Raw genomic sequence first — 14,983 nt, forward strand, 5'->3', positions numbered from 1 at the left:
AGAGTGTTAAGCCTTTCATTTTTTAATGTTTGGGTTTTTTTTTAAACAAGCAGTAGTTGGTGATTAGATGCAGTGATTATGCTGTCTTACATGGAATTTTCCTTTAAGTGGTTGCTCAAAATAACAGACAGCTGCAAGAAACTTTAGGTTTGTACTGGTGAAACTGTCCAATTCCCACAGAGCTGCCTTCTCTGTGATCTGTGCAGTTGCAATTTTTTTATCCAGCTGATCAAGCTGGATTTTTCCTTTAATGCTGTTTATAGGAAATGTGCTATTTGTCCTACTTAAAAACATTCCAATAGCTACCCTGCATGTTGGTGATCAACACAGCAGCCATCTATTTACACTTTTTATCTTCAACTATTTTTGAAAAATATTTAAGATATCAGCAACTGAAAATTACTTCCTTAAAAAAATTCTATTCCTGTCTTCACCTTGAGCTAAATGTGTTTGTGGCCAAATCTAACCATTAATCATGTGGCAGTGTACTGCCCTCAATACTGTTCCCTGTTCCTTCAATCAGGAAACATGAAGATTGTGTATAAACACCATCTTTAAGCAGCTATAACTACCAATGCTATTTGAGGATTCCGTCTGCCATGACAGAGGTCACTGGGACTTTTGCTTCTGCTTACTGTAACGACAGGATCAAATCTTAGTTTTGATCCTACAAGCATTAAATAGAACAATTTTTTTCAGGGAAAATTTTCTCTTGAGCATGGTTTGCAGACATTCATTTCTATGAAGGCTTTTTTTGCAATACATATCTGTGGCTTTCTATGTTCTGAAATGTCATAATTCACATACAACATGTATGTGCATGCACATGCGTGTATGTGTGTAGTATCTGATGGATGCATAATAGAATAATCTTTCTAATAGGTATTGCAGTTTATACTATATTTGCATTCTTAACATAAGAATATTTGAAAACCCTCTCATCACATTTTAGGAAATGGTATTTGGTCCTTTATGCCAATGAGGCTATCCCATACATTCTGGTGTTAGTAACTGAAATAAAAGCATAGCACTATTTTACAAAAATAAAGATTAAAGTGCATAAGTACATAGTGCAGATCCTGCTATGAGCTCCTTTGAAGCAGACACACTCTGACCTAGATTTGGGGTAGCTGGTTTAAACAACAATTCTAGTGCAAATTGCCATTTCTTCTGGCAACACTTGACCTTCTCTTTGTACGTGGTCTCAATTTACAATGTTCCTCTTAATGTTGCACATCATTTACAATTCCATGAGCCTGCAGAATTGGGCCCAAATTAATCAAGGTACCTTTGGAAGCAAAAATTTTCTTGAGTGACAACTAATAAATATATCCAAAACAAAATACATCAATTTTACATGCATCTATTTTCAGAGCTATGTTAAAAACAGACCTTGAGAAATTTTTAACTAAGAAACCAAAGGATGGGGAATCCACATTGTAGGGCAAAGTGGTGTCAGCAAAGTGCAATGAGCTACTAAGCAGGTTCCTTGGATGCATTGCTTGCCACTCTAGTGTGCAATAATGATTATCTGGGTTTGTTCTTAATATATTTTTCTTTCTATAGCTGTGCATATATAGAGAAATACAACTTGGGTGGAATGAAGATTCTTCAGAAATGGTTATCTCATCTACTTCAGAGCTTTGTCAGATTAGCCGCAGTTTATTTCAATCGTTGGAGTTTGAATTTATTTACAATACTTTGTGCTTTTGAACTTTTTTTTCCTTTTCAAATAATGTCCAGGAGAATTCCCCTACTGATCTACAGCCATGATCTTTTGGAAAATGTGGTCATTTGAGATGAGTAATAAAAGAGGTCTCTGTTTCCTAGTACAACTTAATCAATTTGTAGATGTTTTTTATTACGGCTCTAGATTAAAAGCTCTTAACAGAATGTCTAGATCACCCACGTTGGCAGCTTGAAATAGTTCTGGCTGGTCCATCATAGACAGAGCAATTCGAAGTGCTGCCCAAATATTGCCTGATAGAGCAGGATGGGGAACCTGTTGTTGATTCCTGCTCTTCCTTTGCAAACTGAGAGCAGTGAGAAAATTGCTGACAGCCTCTCTGTAGGGGAGAAGAAAAAAGAAACAAGCAATATAATTTGCTTAACAATGAGAGTAAAATTTTCTAAAAGTTCTGTTCTAGACTTAAGTATATTTTACAATGGGGTTCATCGGTCTCTGTGTTATTCTTGCTTCATTTTCTTTAAGTGGACATGGTGTGTTGTAAAGTAGAGCTAATATATCTGGGGATATTGTCTTCAATGCTGTGTAGCTCCCCTTCATCTTAATAGTCTTTAGCTGACAGTTGGGACCCTGGAATATCAACCTTGATTCCTGAAGCATGTATGAAAAGTGTCTTTTGACAGAATTAGTTACTTGAAGCAGTTTAACTGAAGTCTCCCTTCTAAAGACAGGCCTTTATCTTTTATTTTAGAAAAGCTATTAAGCATAGGACTAAGTTAAAGCATGAGAACAATCTGATAGTAATAAGACTAGTTGCATTTTTTTTTTTGCTTAGCTCCAGCTAGAAAATGAGTTTTCACTTGGTAGTTAAGACCCATGACTTTTTTGTTGATGCATTTTTGTAACTTACCTGTATGCTCCTAGGTTTATGCAGCTTATCCCCAAATTGTATCTGGACCTAATGAAGCCAGGCTGTATTTCTAAAGCCCGTGTGTAGGCCTCGACAGCTTCTTCACTTCGATCCCCATTTGCCAAAGTTGCTCCAAGACGGTTCCATAACGTGTAGTCCTGGTGAGAAAATGAGTTTTCTATTGCAGGTGTCAAAAAGGGACATGATAGCTCCATTTTTGCTTGCAAAGTAAAGAGGACTGCAGAAATATCAGTATCGTATCTTCTAGTTGACATGGAATGTGAGGTTCTCACTCATTATTATAGGCAACTTTATATAGCTGGTACAATTAATCAGCACACAGCTAGAAGCTGGATGTGTATAAATCTGCTTCTAAATGGGACTGTCTTGTAATTCACATTTCTATTTCAGGTATTAAAATTTTAATGGCTGAAGTGACATCTCATTAATATTAACCTGATTAAGAGGGGAGAAAGAAAATGGCTTCTAAAGCTAAATTCCTAAAAATGTAAAAGCATAAAATGTACCTCTGGCCGAACAGTTAAAGCAGCACTAAATGCATCTATTGCTCTGTTAAATTCTCCATTCAAGTGGAAAAGAACTCCAAGTCCCGTCTGCAAATCAGGGTCGATCATATCACCATTCTGGTGAGCAGCCTCCAGGTACAAATCCTTTACTTCTTCAAGTAATGAGCTAGAAATGGGTGAAAAATAACTTAAAGTTCTATCTTAGGGTTGTTTACAAATATTGCAACATGTGTGGCAAAGCCAGAAAGTATCAGAAGTCATATACTCCTAAAATTTAAAAATAAGCTGCTTCAACTTTATCATGGCAAAGATTCACTTTCAGGTGCTGTTGAGAACTCACGTCTGGAATAAAAAAAATCACCACTGTAAGGAAGAGAACAAGTCTTATGAGGAGCACCTGAGGGAACTGGGATTGTTTAGCCTGGAGACAAGGAGGCTGGGGGGAGACTTCATCACTCTCTGATGCCTCAAGGAGGTTGTAGCGAGGGGGGAGGATGGGTCTCTTTTTTCAAGAAACAAGGGACAGGACAAGAGGAAATGACCTCAAGTTGCACCAAGGGAGGTTTAGATTGGATATTAGGGAAAGTATCTTCACGGAAAGGATTGTCAGGCACTGGAACAGGCTGCCCAGGGAAGTGGTGGAGCCGCCATCCCTGGAAATATTTAAAAGACTTGTAGATGTGGTGCTTGGGGACATGGTGGACTTGGCAGCACTGGGTTAACAGTTGGACTCAATGATCTTAAAAGTCCTTTCCAACCAAAATGATTTTATGAAGTCAAAATACATCTATGAACCCAAGTGAGATAACATGAAGGCTTATTAAAACTATTAACATTCGATTAATTTTTCAGACAGAACAGTTCTTTATTGGCAAAACTAGTAGTTATTTTTAAGAGTAAGAGATCAAGTGACTAGCCAAGGCTAAAAGAAAGATGCCAAAATTAAAGACTTCTGTACCCACTGTAGAGTTAATAATACCTTTCCACTGACAACATCAGATGTCAGTGGGATGAAACCGAAGCAGAATAACACGCTTGGCAATGAAGCAGAACATGCTTTTTTGTGTGAGTTTCTATTAGATTATCTTATCAACTCAAGACTGGTTAGTGATAAGGGTAAAACATAAGGACTGTCTTCAAAATGATAAGCAGTGAGATAGCCCTAGTGTTGTAGTTCTGTAAATCATGTTTATGCCTTTATTGACTTTATCATGCATCTCACAATTCAGAGATACATAAACCTTATGAAATCATGACAAAGGGCTGCCAAATTGTGATTTTTTTTGTTATTTGAAATGGCTGCTACCTCTGTTACGGGATGCAAGGCTGAAGTCAGAGAAAACTACTAGACTGTCTCTTTGGTTAGAACCAGAATGGCTTTTAAACAGGTGTTACCTCCCAGTATTTTCAGTGAAGCCATATCCTGCTGCAAAATTAATATAATTCATGGATTCAAGTGGCTTTGTTGGGATATAGGAACTCTGAACAGCAGGAAGAACACACACGTGCAGAGCAGGATACAGGCCTGGTATGGATTTGGAAGCAGCTGAAAAATGAGGATGTGGGATGTAGGAATATGGACAGGAGACAAGGTGAGAGGAAAGTGCTGAGACTTGGGGGGAAGCATCTCTTTTTAGCTGTTTTGTTGAGTTTTCTTGAATTCCAAGGATGGCATGAGATACAGCCTTCAGCAGCTGAACCTCATGTCCTGTGTTGACTTCCCACTTCTGCCACTAGAGACATTGACTCTTCCATCATAGGGAACAGGCTGGACTTCTGTGGAGTCAGGGGGCACAGCATGCACCATCATTTCTAGTGATGCCATTAAAATTTGCACCATCAGGATTTATAGCACCTTTACCTTTCATCTGATGTCTTGGACATTCTCCTGGTAAGTGCTGGGGATCCTTTTTTACTTTTTGTGATATACTTGTATTTTGGATTTTGCTTTATCCAGTTTCTTAGAGCTTGATAGGCTTCTTGTTGATGGCCAGTGTTCGTGTAACTTACAGCCAGGGCCATCAGAGCTTTTAAGTTATTTGGCTGTAGTTCCAAGCACCTAGGCAGAAAATAAAAACATATTGAGGTATTTATTTAGCCAAACACAGCTCTTGAATTCTTCCAAAATAATCCGTGAAAAAAAACAACCAAGATCTACCAAATAACTCTCTTAAAGAAGGGCCTTAGTCTTATTTTTCTGTGAGAAGTTCATTTTACATGTGCATAAACAGACAAGTACATGCACATTGCAGAGACACATGTAGACAAATATATGCATACAAGATTTGTTACCATCCTTCTGGTTACAAATAAATGTAGGTAGAGTCTCTTGTATAGTAGCTGTCTTATAAACAAAGACAAGATTTATGTAAATTCAAGTGAATAGTTTAATATGGTTTGCAGCTAGACAAAAAAGCATTTTGAAGGCAAAATTTCTTGCATCCCTTGTGAATCTTCTCAGACATCCTGATTTCTGTTTTTCTTTGATAAAGCTGAAGCAAATCAACTCCAGTGGTCCTTTTATAGTTGTGTGTCATTAACTGAAAACAGTTTTGTGAACATCATTGTTGTTTGTTTCAAAACTGTGGGGATACACAAGCCCTAAATTGGGCAACTCCTTGGTTTTCTATCCAGCTAAGATAATAAGATACATATAAATAAGTTAGAGCACCCTTAGGTGAAATGACTTGATGGTTAACATTGCTTGATGCAACTGAATTTGGAGAGGGTACTTGCTCCAAATGGGAACATGAAAACGCACTACAGAAAGATGATACTAATGCTGGTATTTTGGAGCTGACATTTTACACAGAAGCATGCAGTGATCTTCACATCTTTATCAACCTCAAAGTGTGGTCAGTTTAGCATTCAGCAGCTGAAGGGAGCTCATTCCAATTAAGAAAACCTCTTCATTAATAAACAAACTACAGAAAATATGATAAGTGGCTAGAATATAAAAAAGGCGTTTTATTTGCATCATACCTAATTCATGCTTATCAGACCATGCCACTTTTATTTTGTGCAACTGCTCAAATTGCTAGAATAAATATTGCATTTCTTTCATAAAACAGAAATATCAATCATTAGTCAAACCTCTGAAGTCACTGGGAAGATTTCTGTATCTATGTCTATGGTTTACTGAGTTGAATAAATGTCACATTACAGGGTAAGTATGATGTTAAATATACTTGGTCCACCATCACCTAATACTCATCAGACCCCTTATTTAGCAATTATCTCCATCTACCTTTGGAGGGCGACAATGGCTGCCTGCTCATTTTCATTCTCTGCCTGTGTTATGCCCAGGAACTGCCAGGCCTGCAAAAATAATCATCATTGTGTTATTTTGTTATATATACCCAACTGCAAGCAGAGTCACAACTCATATCACTGTGAAGCAGTAGGGTGGATAAAAATAGCAGATCTGTCCAGCAGTAACTACAGATACTTCTACGAGGTGCATACAAACAGTGCCAGTCAATGCAGTTTTGATTATCTTTTGGCCTGATAGTATTTATAATCAATGAGTGCAAAGTTATTCTGCCAGTGTATGATCACATGCTGATTTCTTAAATTTGAGTTACTGTGCATTTTAAGTGTTGCTAGAATTTTATGGAGAAAGGTGAAGAAAAATTATCAAGTTCTTCAGGCTTAAGGGATTCTAGAGAATCTGGGAATTCTCTCTGCTTTTTGAGATACTGCTTCTTAATTTAGTGCAGCTATAGATTCAGAGAGACTTACACTGTAATTATTTTTCATTTTTTCACAGAAAACAGTCTTTAAATATATAGTAATTTAAACCATCAATGTTGCAGAAATTGAGATAACTTAAAAAAAAAATTGCCAACAGTCTTGTTGTATCAAAAATGTTCACCTTTTCAATAGCAGTATTTAAAAGATAGTTTAAAACATCAGGACAAGAAGGAAAGGCTTGAGATCTCATCGCTTTTGATTGTTTTAAATGACAGTTTGGAAATGTTATGATTTCAAAAACATTCTCAGCTCATGAAGAGCTCACCTTTATCTATTTCAAGGCATAGACTCTTCCAAAGCCACCACTAGGGTTCAAGCTGTTTCAGTCAGTCATGACTAGCAAAGGTTTGGGCCCCAAAATCATTCCATCCTTGCATGTTAAAGGGAATTCCTTTTTCTTTTATGAGTAAAAAGCACATGAGTAAATACCTCTGCATCATTGGGCTCTTGTAAAATAGCAGCCTCCAGGTATAAGATTGTAACTGGCAGGTCACCTTCTTTCATTTTTTTCACTCCTTCCTCAAAAGCACCAGGCCAGTCTTTGAAGGGATTCTCAGTATGGAAATAATAACCCTAGAGAGGAGAGATAATAGACCCATGATGAAGCACTGAAGCAGGGAATGGCAAGTCTATAAAATTAAATGACTCACTATTTTCCAACTGGATGTAAACATTCTTTGTTCTGTGAAAACAGTCTGAGCTCACCCATCAAGTTTCAGTGACAAAAAGTCAGCATCAGTGAACATTTATGGTTCTGCTCTCTGTTTTTTCATAGCTCTGAAGTTACACTTACTGGTACTCATGTTGGGCTCTCCTGCTCCTATCTCCTATTAGAGATACTGGCAACTCACACTGGCTGCACTAACAGCAGAACTGAATTTAGCATGAGCTCAGTACATTCAATTTGATGTTAAAGAGCAAACATCAAGCAGCTGACTTCCTGCAGTCTTCCTAACCTAAAATCTTTCATTAACCTCCAAGATACAGAGCAGTATTGTAAGCACCTGAGTTTATTTTAAGATTTCTTTAAATTTTGCCTTTTCCTCTTCTTGTCACTGCTGTGACTGCAATGGAACTGCTTGTCACTGTAAGTGCTGTATGCTAATATAAGCTGCATAGTTTAAATAAAAATAGAGAATGTAGGGAATGAAAAGAGAGAGAATCTCTACCATTTCTATCCTCAACAGTGTTTCAAAGTGACTGCCCAGATTTTTTATTTGGTTCTCATCCTGAAGTGCCTGTCTTCAAAAAGGCCCAAAATCCAGCAGTTGACTCCATGATTCTTGCAGCTGAACTCAGGCAGTTTACAAGTCTAACTATATTCCTACTGTGGTAAGGTCTTCTAAATCTACCCTTCTCATTAACACTTAAAGGTTGAGCACTTTTGGGTAAAATTAGTTTCCATGTCCAAAGAGTTTTCTTGAGTTCCCTTGAACAGTTGAGGTTCCTGTCAAAGTTTCACAAGAAGGATGTACTGTATTCAAAAACTTCTGTGCTACCTTCTCGATGGTTGAGATGGTGACTTGCCCTGGTGCTTCCTGGTTCTCTGAAATCCAGTTTCTGCGGGCCATTTCTTCCCATTCTGCTTGCATTTTATCCCAAAATTCTGTGTCTGACTAGAAGAAAAAGAGGGAAAAAAGGAAGAAAATAAACAACAAAACTTTAAAATAAAATTATAAGCCTTTAATTTCTTTCTGCCAGTGGTCTCAGTAGGGCAATTTAGCTGAACAGTATTAATTCTGTTAATAATCATGCTGAAATACTAGTGCACAAATTTGGAATGACATATAATTAATTTTCACTTCTTCTATTGGAATGTGGTTTGTCAAGAGAAAACTCTGTCTCAGAGGTGTGTTCTGTTTGAAGCAGGATTTGCAGCAGTTTGCACTGCATCTTACTTAACAGCAAATTGCTACATAAAGTTTGAAGGCAATGAATGCTGCTGCTCCCTGGATGAAGGAATGAAAGGGAGGAAAGGAGAAAGAAAAACAACCATGCATAAATGCTAAAGAATAACAATAGATAAAACAGTTTAAAAGAGAGTTTAGACATCCCTCTCTGATAGATTCAGCAAAATTTTCTATTATGTAAAAGAGTAATGGCAAAGCTTAGGCAGAGAGGATTTACAAAGGAGAATTAATACCAATGGGGCTTTTGGCATAGTGGAGAAATCCTAATATTTCACCATATGCTGTGCCAGTGAGAGGAATCTATCAGAGATTATAAAAATGTAAGATTAACACTCAGCTCAAAGACAAGAGGGGAAAATACATATACAAGAGAAACTATGAAAATATGAGATTTAGGATATGTAATGACCAGAATGAGGGAACCAAAGACAAGAACACAAATAATTCTATTGAAGTTTAGATAGAGCCATTTCAAAGTGAGGTGCTAAACAAAATTAACTGAAGGTATTATCAACTGCTTCAGGTTGTTTTGTCTGAATCTTCCTTACAAGACTGACCACTTTGCTACTGCTCCACAGCCAGGCATGATTAGCTAAAACAGAGCTTAGTCTGTGATTGGATGACTTCTTCTCAGGAACTTGGAAAAAGGAAAGCACAGACTATGAACACATCTAGAGTGAGTAGGTAATTAGCACATTTGAGACTAGGTGTGAAGGATTAGGAGGATTTGCACTGGCTAACAGTAGGTGTGGTTGCTATAAAGCCTAAAGCTCTTCACAAATGCCAAGGTGCATTCCCTCTGGAAATCTGACAGGCATTGCCCTTTGGCTCGTGCTGTAGCATGTGCCTCCTTTCTCCAGGAGACTCAGAATTGTTTGATTTATGCAGTTATTGGATCTGGGGAGGTACCTGCAACGTTCCTTTTTGGACTAGAAAACAAACATGAATCATTCACACCCGGAGATGAGATCTGCAGTTTACTGTCTGCATCAGGGAAATGTGGGATACAAAAATACAAACATTGCTTTTTTTTCCATCTCTGAGACATTTCTCGCTTGGAAGTTTTTGTATGTTTTCATTTTTATTTATTCTAGCTCACTATTTATAGGATGGTGGAGCATAAAACAATCATTTTAACTGAACATGGGTAAAGGATGGATACAGAGCCCCATGCTGGCATTTTAAAAAACATTTTTTTAAGTACCAATTATTGGGTAAAACACAGGTAATTTTTAGAAAGATTCCATTAAAATAGATTTGGTATGGTAGTTAAAAATAATGAGGCCTATAGGCTATTTGTGCTTCCCTCACATGGATAGCAAAGGGATGAGGCAAAAATCAAATCCAGTTTCCAAAATGACAGAAAATTCAGGCAGGTCTGCAAGCACCCAGTCACTGCAAGTAAATCTGGACCCTCTCTGGTAAAGAAGCTAATATACTTACCTCCTTATTCTTAAAAGATTCCCCTATGGCATAGACATTAAACCTTCTTAAGAAAGAATTACCTCACAGATCTTCATTAATCTCAAAGTTTGACATCTTAAAACCATTCCCAAAGCTCTAAAGTGAATACTGGGTGGAGGATAAAGTTTGGTGTCTTCATTTACTGAATTGTTAATTAATTCATTTCAAACTAGGCCACAAAGAACCTGAGATTTGCTTCCTTTTCTTAATCAGTTTTATGGCTAAAACTCTTTCCTCTTGGAGCTTTCCCATTTAAAGAATATTACAGAAGCATCCAAAGCCTAAAAGGTGAAATTTTGAATTGCATCCATTCTCCACTTGAGGAAGCACTAATCTTTCTGAGATGGGCTGCAATTTATTTCAATCACTCCAGCTTTCTAACCACTTCATTTTAGCTAAAATGAAAATTCGACACTTCTTATATGCAAATGCAAATAACTCCTCTATAAGGCCCTGAAGAATCCTTCCCTTTATATTTTAACTAGCTGGTCCAAGTTTTTATTTTCTTTTTTTTCTATTTTAAGCAGAAAAAATATTTTAAGCCTTTCAGGTGCACAGTAAGGGAAACAATTAGTTTATTTTAATAGGTGTTTTTGAGACTACATTAAAGCATTTTAATAACCTGTCCTTTGTTGCCAGAATGACCTTTTAACGTGCTGGGGCAGGGGATGGGTTTTGCAATATATTCTCCTCCTTACTCTAATTCAATCATATATTGGAATCCACTGCTGGCCTCAGGTAATTTTTTTCTCTCAGCTGGGTGCCTGGGAACTCCCCATCACACACACGTGTCTTCTGGCAATTGCAGAAGTACTGACCTCATTTGCTTAGCTGCTACCAGTAATGCTCTAATGCTCTGCTGCATGGTGGCTGCTGCACGGGCAGTTTCACTGTGCAGAGCTGGTTTGCATCTGAGCTTAAATAACTGATTGCAAACATTCAGTGGCTGGGAAAAACATGTTTCACTCTTATACTTTCAGTTCAGAAGTACTTATATTTATAGGGAATTTTGCTTCTTCAACTTGCTATAGCAATACAAAATGGAGCTGAAAAGCTGGTTCTGTCTAATCTTCACTTACAGCTAAAGTTTTGGTGATTTTTAATTTATTTGTTGTATGAGGTATCTTTGTCTTGTTTTAAATTAGTAACTCCAGAAAACATATCTCTTACCTGCTTTAAATAATCCAGTTCCAACTTTCCCCTGTACTTGTACTGCAAGATGAATAGGAAATCCATAGAACAGTAGCTGAAAATGAAAACGATAAATGAAGTAATACCTCAACAGCTGCCTTTGCTCTTTCAAATTCCTCCTCCAAGGAGTGATTTCTGGAGAGAAGAGGCCCTCCCCAACGCTGCTCCTTAGTTGATCGTGCCTAAAAAATACAATAAATCAGAAAGGGATGTTGTACTCTCTGCCACATCTCCTGAGTTATTTCCTTAATTGCCTAGCGCCTCAAATGGCCATTTTCTTGGGCAAAACTAGTTGTGTCCTTGCATTAATTCCTCTGAATTCTTGTACAGTGTAACAGAGATCATTCCCCATGGAAAGCAGAGTAATTCATCTTTTCTGGACTTTTCACTCCAGATGTGTGAAAGATAAATAGACATTCAAGAAAAGACAATGCAGGAGTTGGGCTACAAAGGGAAAAGCTGTCTGATTGTTTTGTATAAGACTTTTACCTTACTTGTTCCTCCACTCACTATGCTCCAGGAAGAAAGCATCTCATTTTCCCTGTACATCTTGTGTTTTTCTTTCAGGTCCTTCTTTGGGGTCACGTTGGAGAGCCAGGTTTGCCATGGATTTCACTGAAGCGACAAACCCTTTTTAGGACCAGAAGCTGTCTCTTCCATGCCTCACTATCAGCTGATCACATTGGAAGTACCTAACAAGTTTCTTCCTGGTATTTTATTTGTTGTTGTTTGTTTTTGTTTTTTTTTACAAAAGGCACAGTGCAAAACCAAACAGTATTCAGTGACAGCATAGAAAAACACAAAAGTGACCTATCTTGCTAAACAGAGCTCTGACTGCTAATCCCTTCCCTTGTGTTTGTTAGAGGTTAAACTCATTAACCATTTGCCTGACCGTGGTCCCAATTGCTTAAATTAATGTAATTATATTGCTGATGACTGTACTTGTAATATTCAATTTCAATGTGCCATGTTGCTAAAGCACCTGTTTTACTCACTTCAGACTCATTGGGCTGTATCTGCAGTGTTGGAATGTTCACTGCTGGGATGAAACACCCCAAACACCCCTGGGTGTACATGCAAGCACCATGCCAGGTGTGCTCAAGCACAGGCACCTGCAGGTACATGGGTTTTTACCTAGAAAGATCACATTTGTTTCTCAGTCTTAGACCTGAAGTTTCACTGTTTTCCTGAGTTTTTTTTATCTCTTAGGTAGAGGTTGATGAGTGAAAAGTATGTTGGGTTAAAGAGACACGGTTAGAAAAGAATAATTCAGCAAAACTCCTGTGAGAAGGGCATGGGTGGAGGCACTGGGTGTGCTCTCTGCTGGCTTCTGGGCTTTGCTGCAAGTGACTGAGGTGCAGAGTGTGAGGGAAAGGCCACACTCACCATCTCTGTGTTCTGCTTTCACATCAACTACCTCTGGTCTGTGTTTGAAAAATATTATTTTTTCTTTGGCAAGGTCAGGAAGAGATTTGAGATTGTAATGAAAACATACCAAAACCCAACCCTATACATAAACCAGCTGTTTTACTGATTAATAGAATTTAGGGAAGAAGAGATAACTGGTTCAAATCATCTGGTTATCTGTATATCACATGACAGTATTTTACTCCGTATCCTCAGGATAAAACTGACGTTCCACAGAGAATAAATTGAGGTTGTCTGGAATATGTGTCTGAGAAAGCTGCTTGGATTTAATTTAAAGTTATCAGGAGACCTTAATCTTATCACTTTGTTTGCAAATTTGTTTAATTTGCCTCCTTGTTTCTCTTATTACTTTTAATTTCTGTTTCCAACTATCACTTCTTATTTTCTTTTTCCAGTAGTGTAAAGAACTTTTTAGTATCCCTTATTTTCTCTGTGGAAAGATACTGATGGCTTTAGTTGGGTTTTAATTGTCTTTTACATGACATAAAGAGATTGAGATCTTAAATTCTCTCTTTATGAGGCATTTTATTCAGATTTTGACCATTTTTCTGTCTTTTATTCTCCCTCTTTTTTGTTTTTCATACTTTATTTTTTAATAGCCATACAGTCAACCAAAGTGAATCCTGGATTCCAATACCTGTCTTGTTGTTGCTCTGTACAAAATCAGGTGATCTCCTGTATCCCACCAATTAAGTCTACTTCTACATGCTCTTCTTGCCACAGTACAGCACAGGGAGCACTCTGCTGACATTCTTATACACTCTCAGCCATAGATTCCTTTCAAATTACCTTCCAGCACAGTGTTGTACAGCCTGCATTCTTGTTCTGAAATGTATGTTTTTTCAAGCAACTGTGTTGGAAAATGTATTTCTATAGAAGCCTTGGTCACCAGCTCATTTTTAATGACTCTTTTAGTTACACTTTTTAAATTCCACTGTTGCATCATATAGAAATTTTATTAGGAATGGCTTGCACATTTATCTTCAGATCAATAATACTGAAGATCATGGTTTTTCTTTGGAATCACTGAAGAACTCTCATGTGATTATAATTCCTAGTTATTAACTACATTGAGAAGGTGTTATCCAGTTTCAATCTGTTTAACAGCTGCTTTATTCATAGTGTATGGTGCTAATTTGAAAATCAGAATATGGTATGTTCATTCAAACATCTTGCAGAATATCACACAGCAATATTTATGAACCCAACCTACAATCTGATCAAAGAATTAATTTCTGTTTTCTTGACATAAAACTCTGCTCATAGACCTTAATTATGTTCCTAGCCTTTTTATTATTTACAAGTTGGCTCTTGGAAAGCATTTGATTACTTCTGCTTTTTAATCCTTTGTTTCCAGTGACTGCAATTTCCTCAGGTCAAGGAGAATAATGTAAATCATTGTGTTCAGACTGAGTAGTACTGCAGGAGGGGAGAGTGAGCCTGCAGAGGCAGTAGAGAAGTGAGTAGGAAGAGGGCAAGAAACACAGAAGTCCCTGCCTCTGTTACATGTCAGAGCATAATCCCCACAGAAATACACCCTCTTCCCCCTTACAAACACACCTGCCCTCCTCCAGAGGGAGAAAAAAGTAATACATGTAGACAATGTAGGGTCATATTCTGAGTTGTGATACCCAGAAATGAAAGGCATCTAACAAGCATCCTGCCTTTTGCTAGTGCATGAGGAGAGGGGATGGGAATGGAAGGCCGGTGCTGGAGAACCTCTCATCTCCAGCAGGTGATGGGGTGGGACTTGGCAGCTGCCTCACTTAAGCTGGGGTGTGGGTCAGGGTGGAATGGGTGTGTCTGAGGCATGGACACTCTGCATACACCATGGTTTGATATGCTCACCACTCTACAATGAAGGTGCTGTAGCTGATCACTGACTGCTGTCTTCAGGAAACAAAATCTTCCATTCTAATGCATTTGCACACACTTTCTTGAGCCTGAAGTCTGCTTATGTGCTGTTGGACCTTAACTGTTGGTGAGAGGCTTAAATTATAGTCTAAACTTTTCAGCAGGTCTTCAAATACTGAGCTAAATCTGTCCCTTGTAGCTTCATTTCATTGGAGTGACTGGCACTGCCCAAGGAGAGCTGGGGTCTTATTACTGTATC

General features: G+C 37.9%; 1 protein-coding gene across 2 annotated transcripts in view; it reads right to left on the minus strand.

Moving 5' to 3' along the window:
• Positions 1-1,855: 1,855 nt before the first annotated feature.
• PEX5L (peroxisomal biogenesis factor 5-like) overlaps positions 1,856-14,983 on the minus strand; it is a 35,513-nt gene continuing 22,385 nt past the window's right edge. For both annotated transcript variants that reach the window (XM_009999296.1, XM_009999288.1), the window contains 8 exons: positions 11,529-11,624; positions 8,377-8,493; positions 7,307-7,450; positions 6,372-6,442; positions 4,986-5,183; positions 3,125-3,290; positions 2,598-2,755; positions 1,856-2,066 (listed from right to left, as the gene is read on the minus strand). In XM_009999296.1, the coding sequence (XP_009997598.1) occupies positions 1,862-2,066; positions 2,598-2,755; positions 3,125-3,290; positions 4,986-5,183; positions 6,372-6,442; positions 7,307-7,450; positions 8,377-8,493; positions 11,529-11,624 (1,155 nt within the window). In that variant the 3' untranslated portion in view covers positions 1,856-1,861. The remainder of the gene's footprint in view (positions 2,067-2,597; positions 2,756-3,124; positions 3,291-4,985; positions 5,184-6,371; positions 6,443-7,306; positions 7,451-8,376; positions 8,494-11,528; positions 11,625-14,983) is intronic.

The sequence above is a fragment of the Chaetura pelagica genome, unplaced genomic scaffold (assembly GCF_000747805.2).
Source record: "Chaetura pelagica isolate M959 unplaced genomic scaffold, ChaPel_1.0 scaffold20, whole genome shotgun sequence".
In the NCBI taxonomy this organism is placed as follows: domain Eukaryota; kingdom Metazoa; phylum Chordata; class Aves; order Apodiformes; family Apodidae; genus Chaetura; species Chaetura pelagica.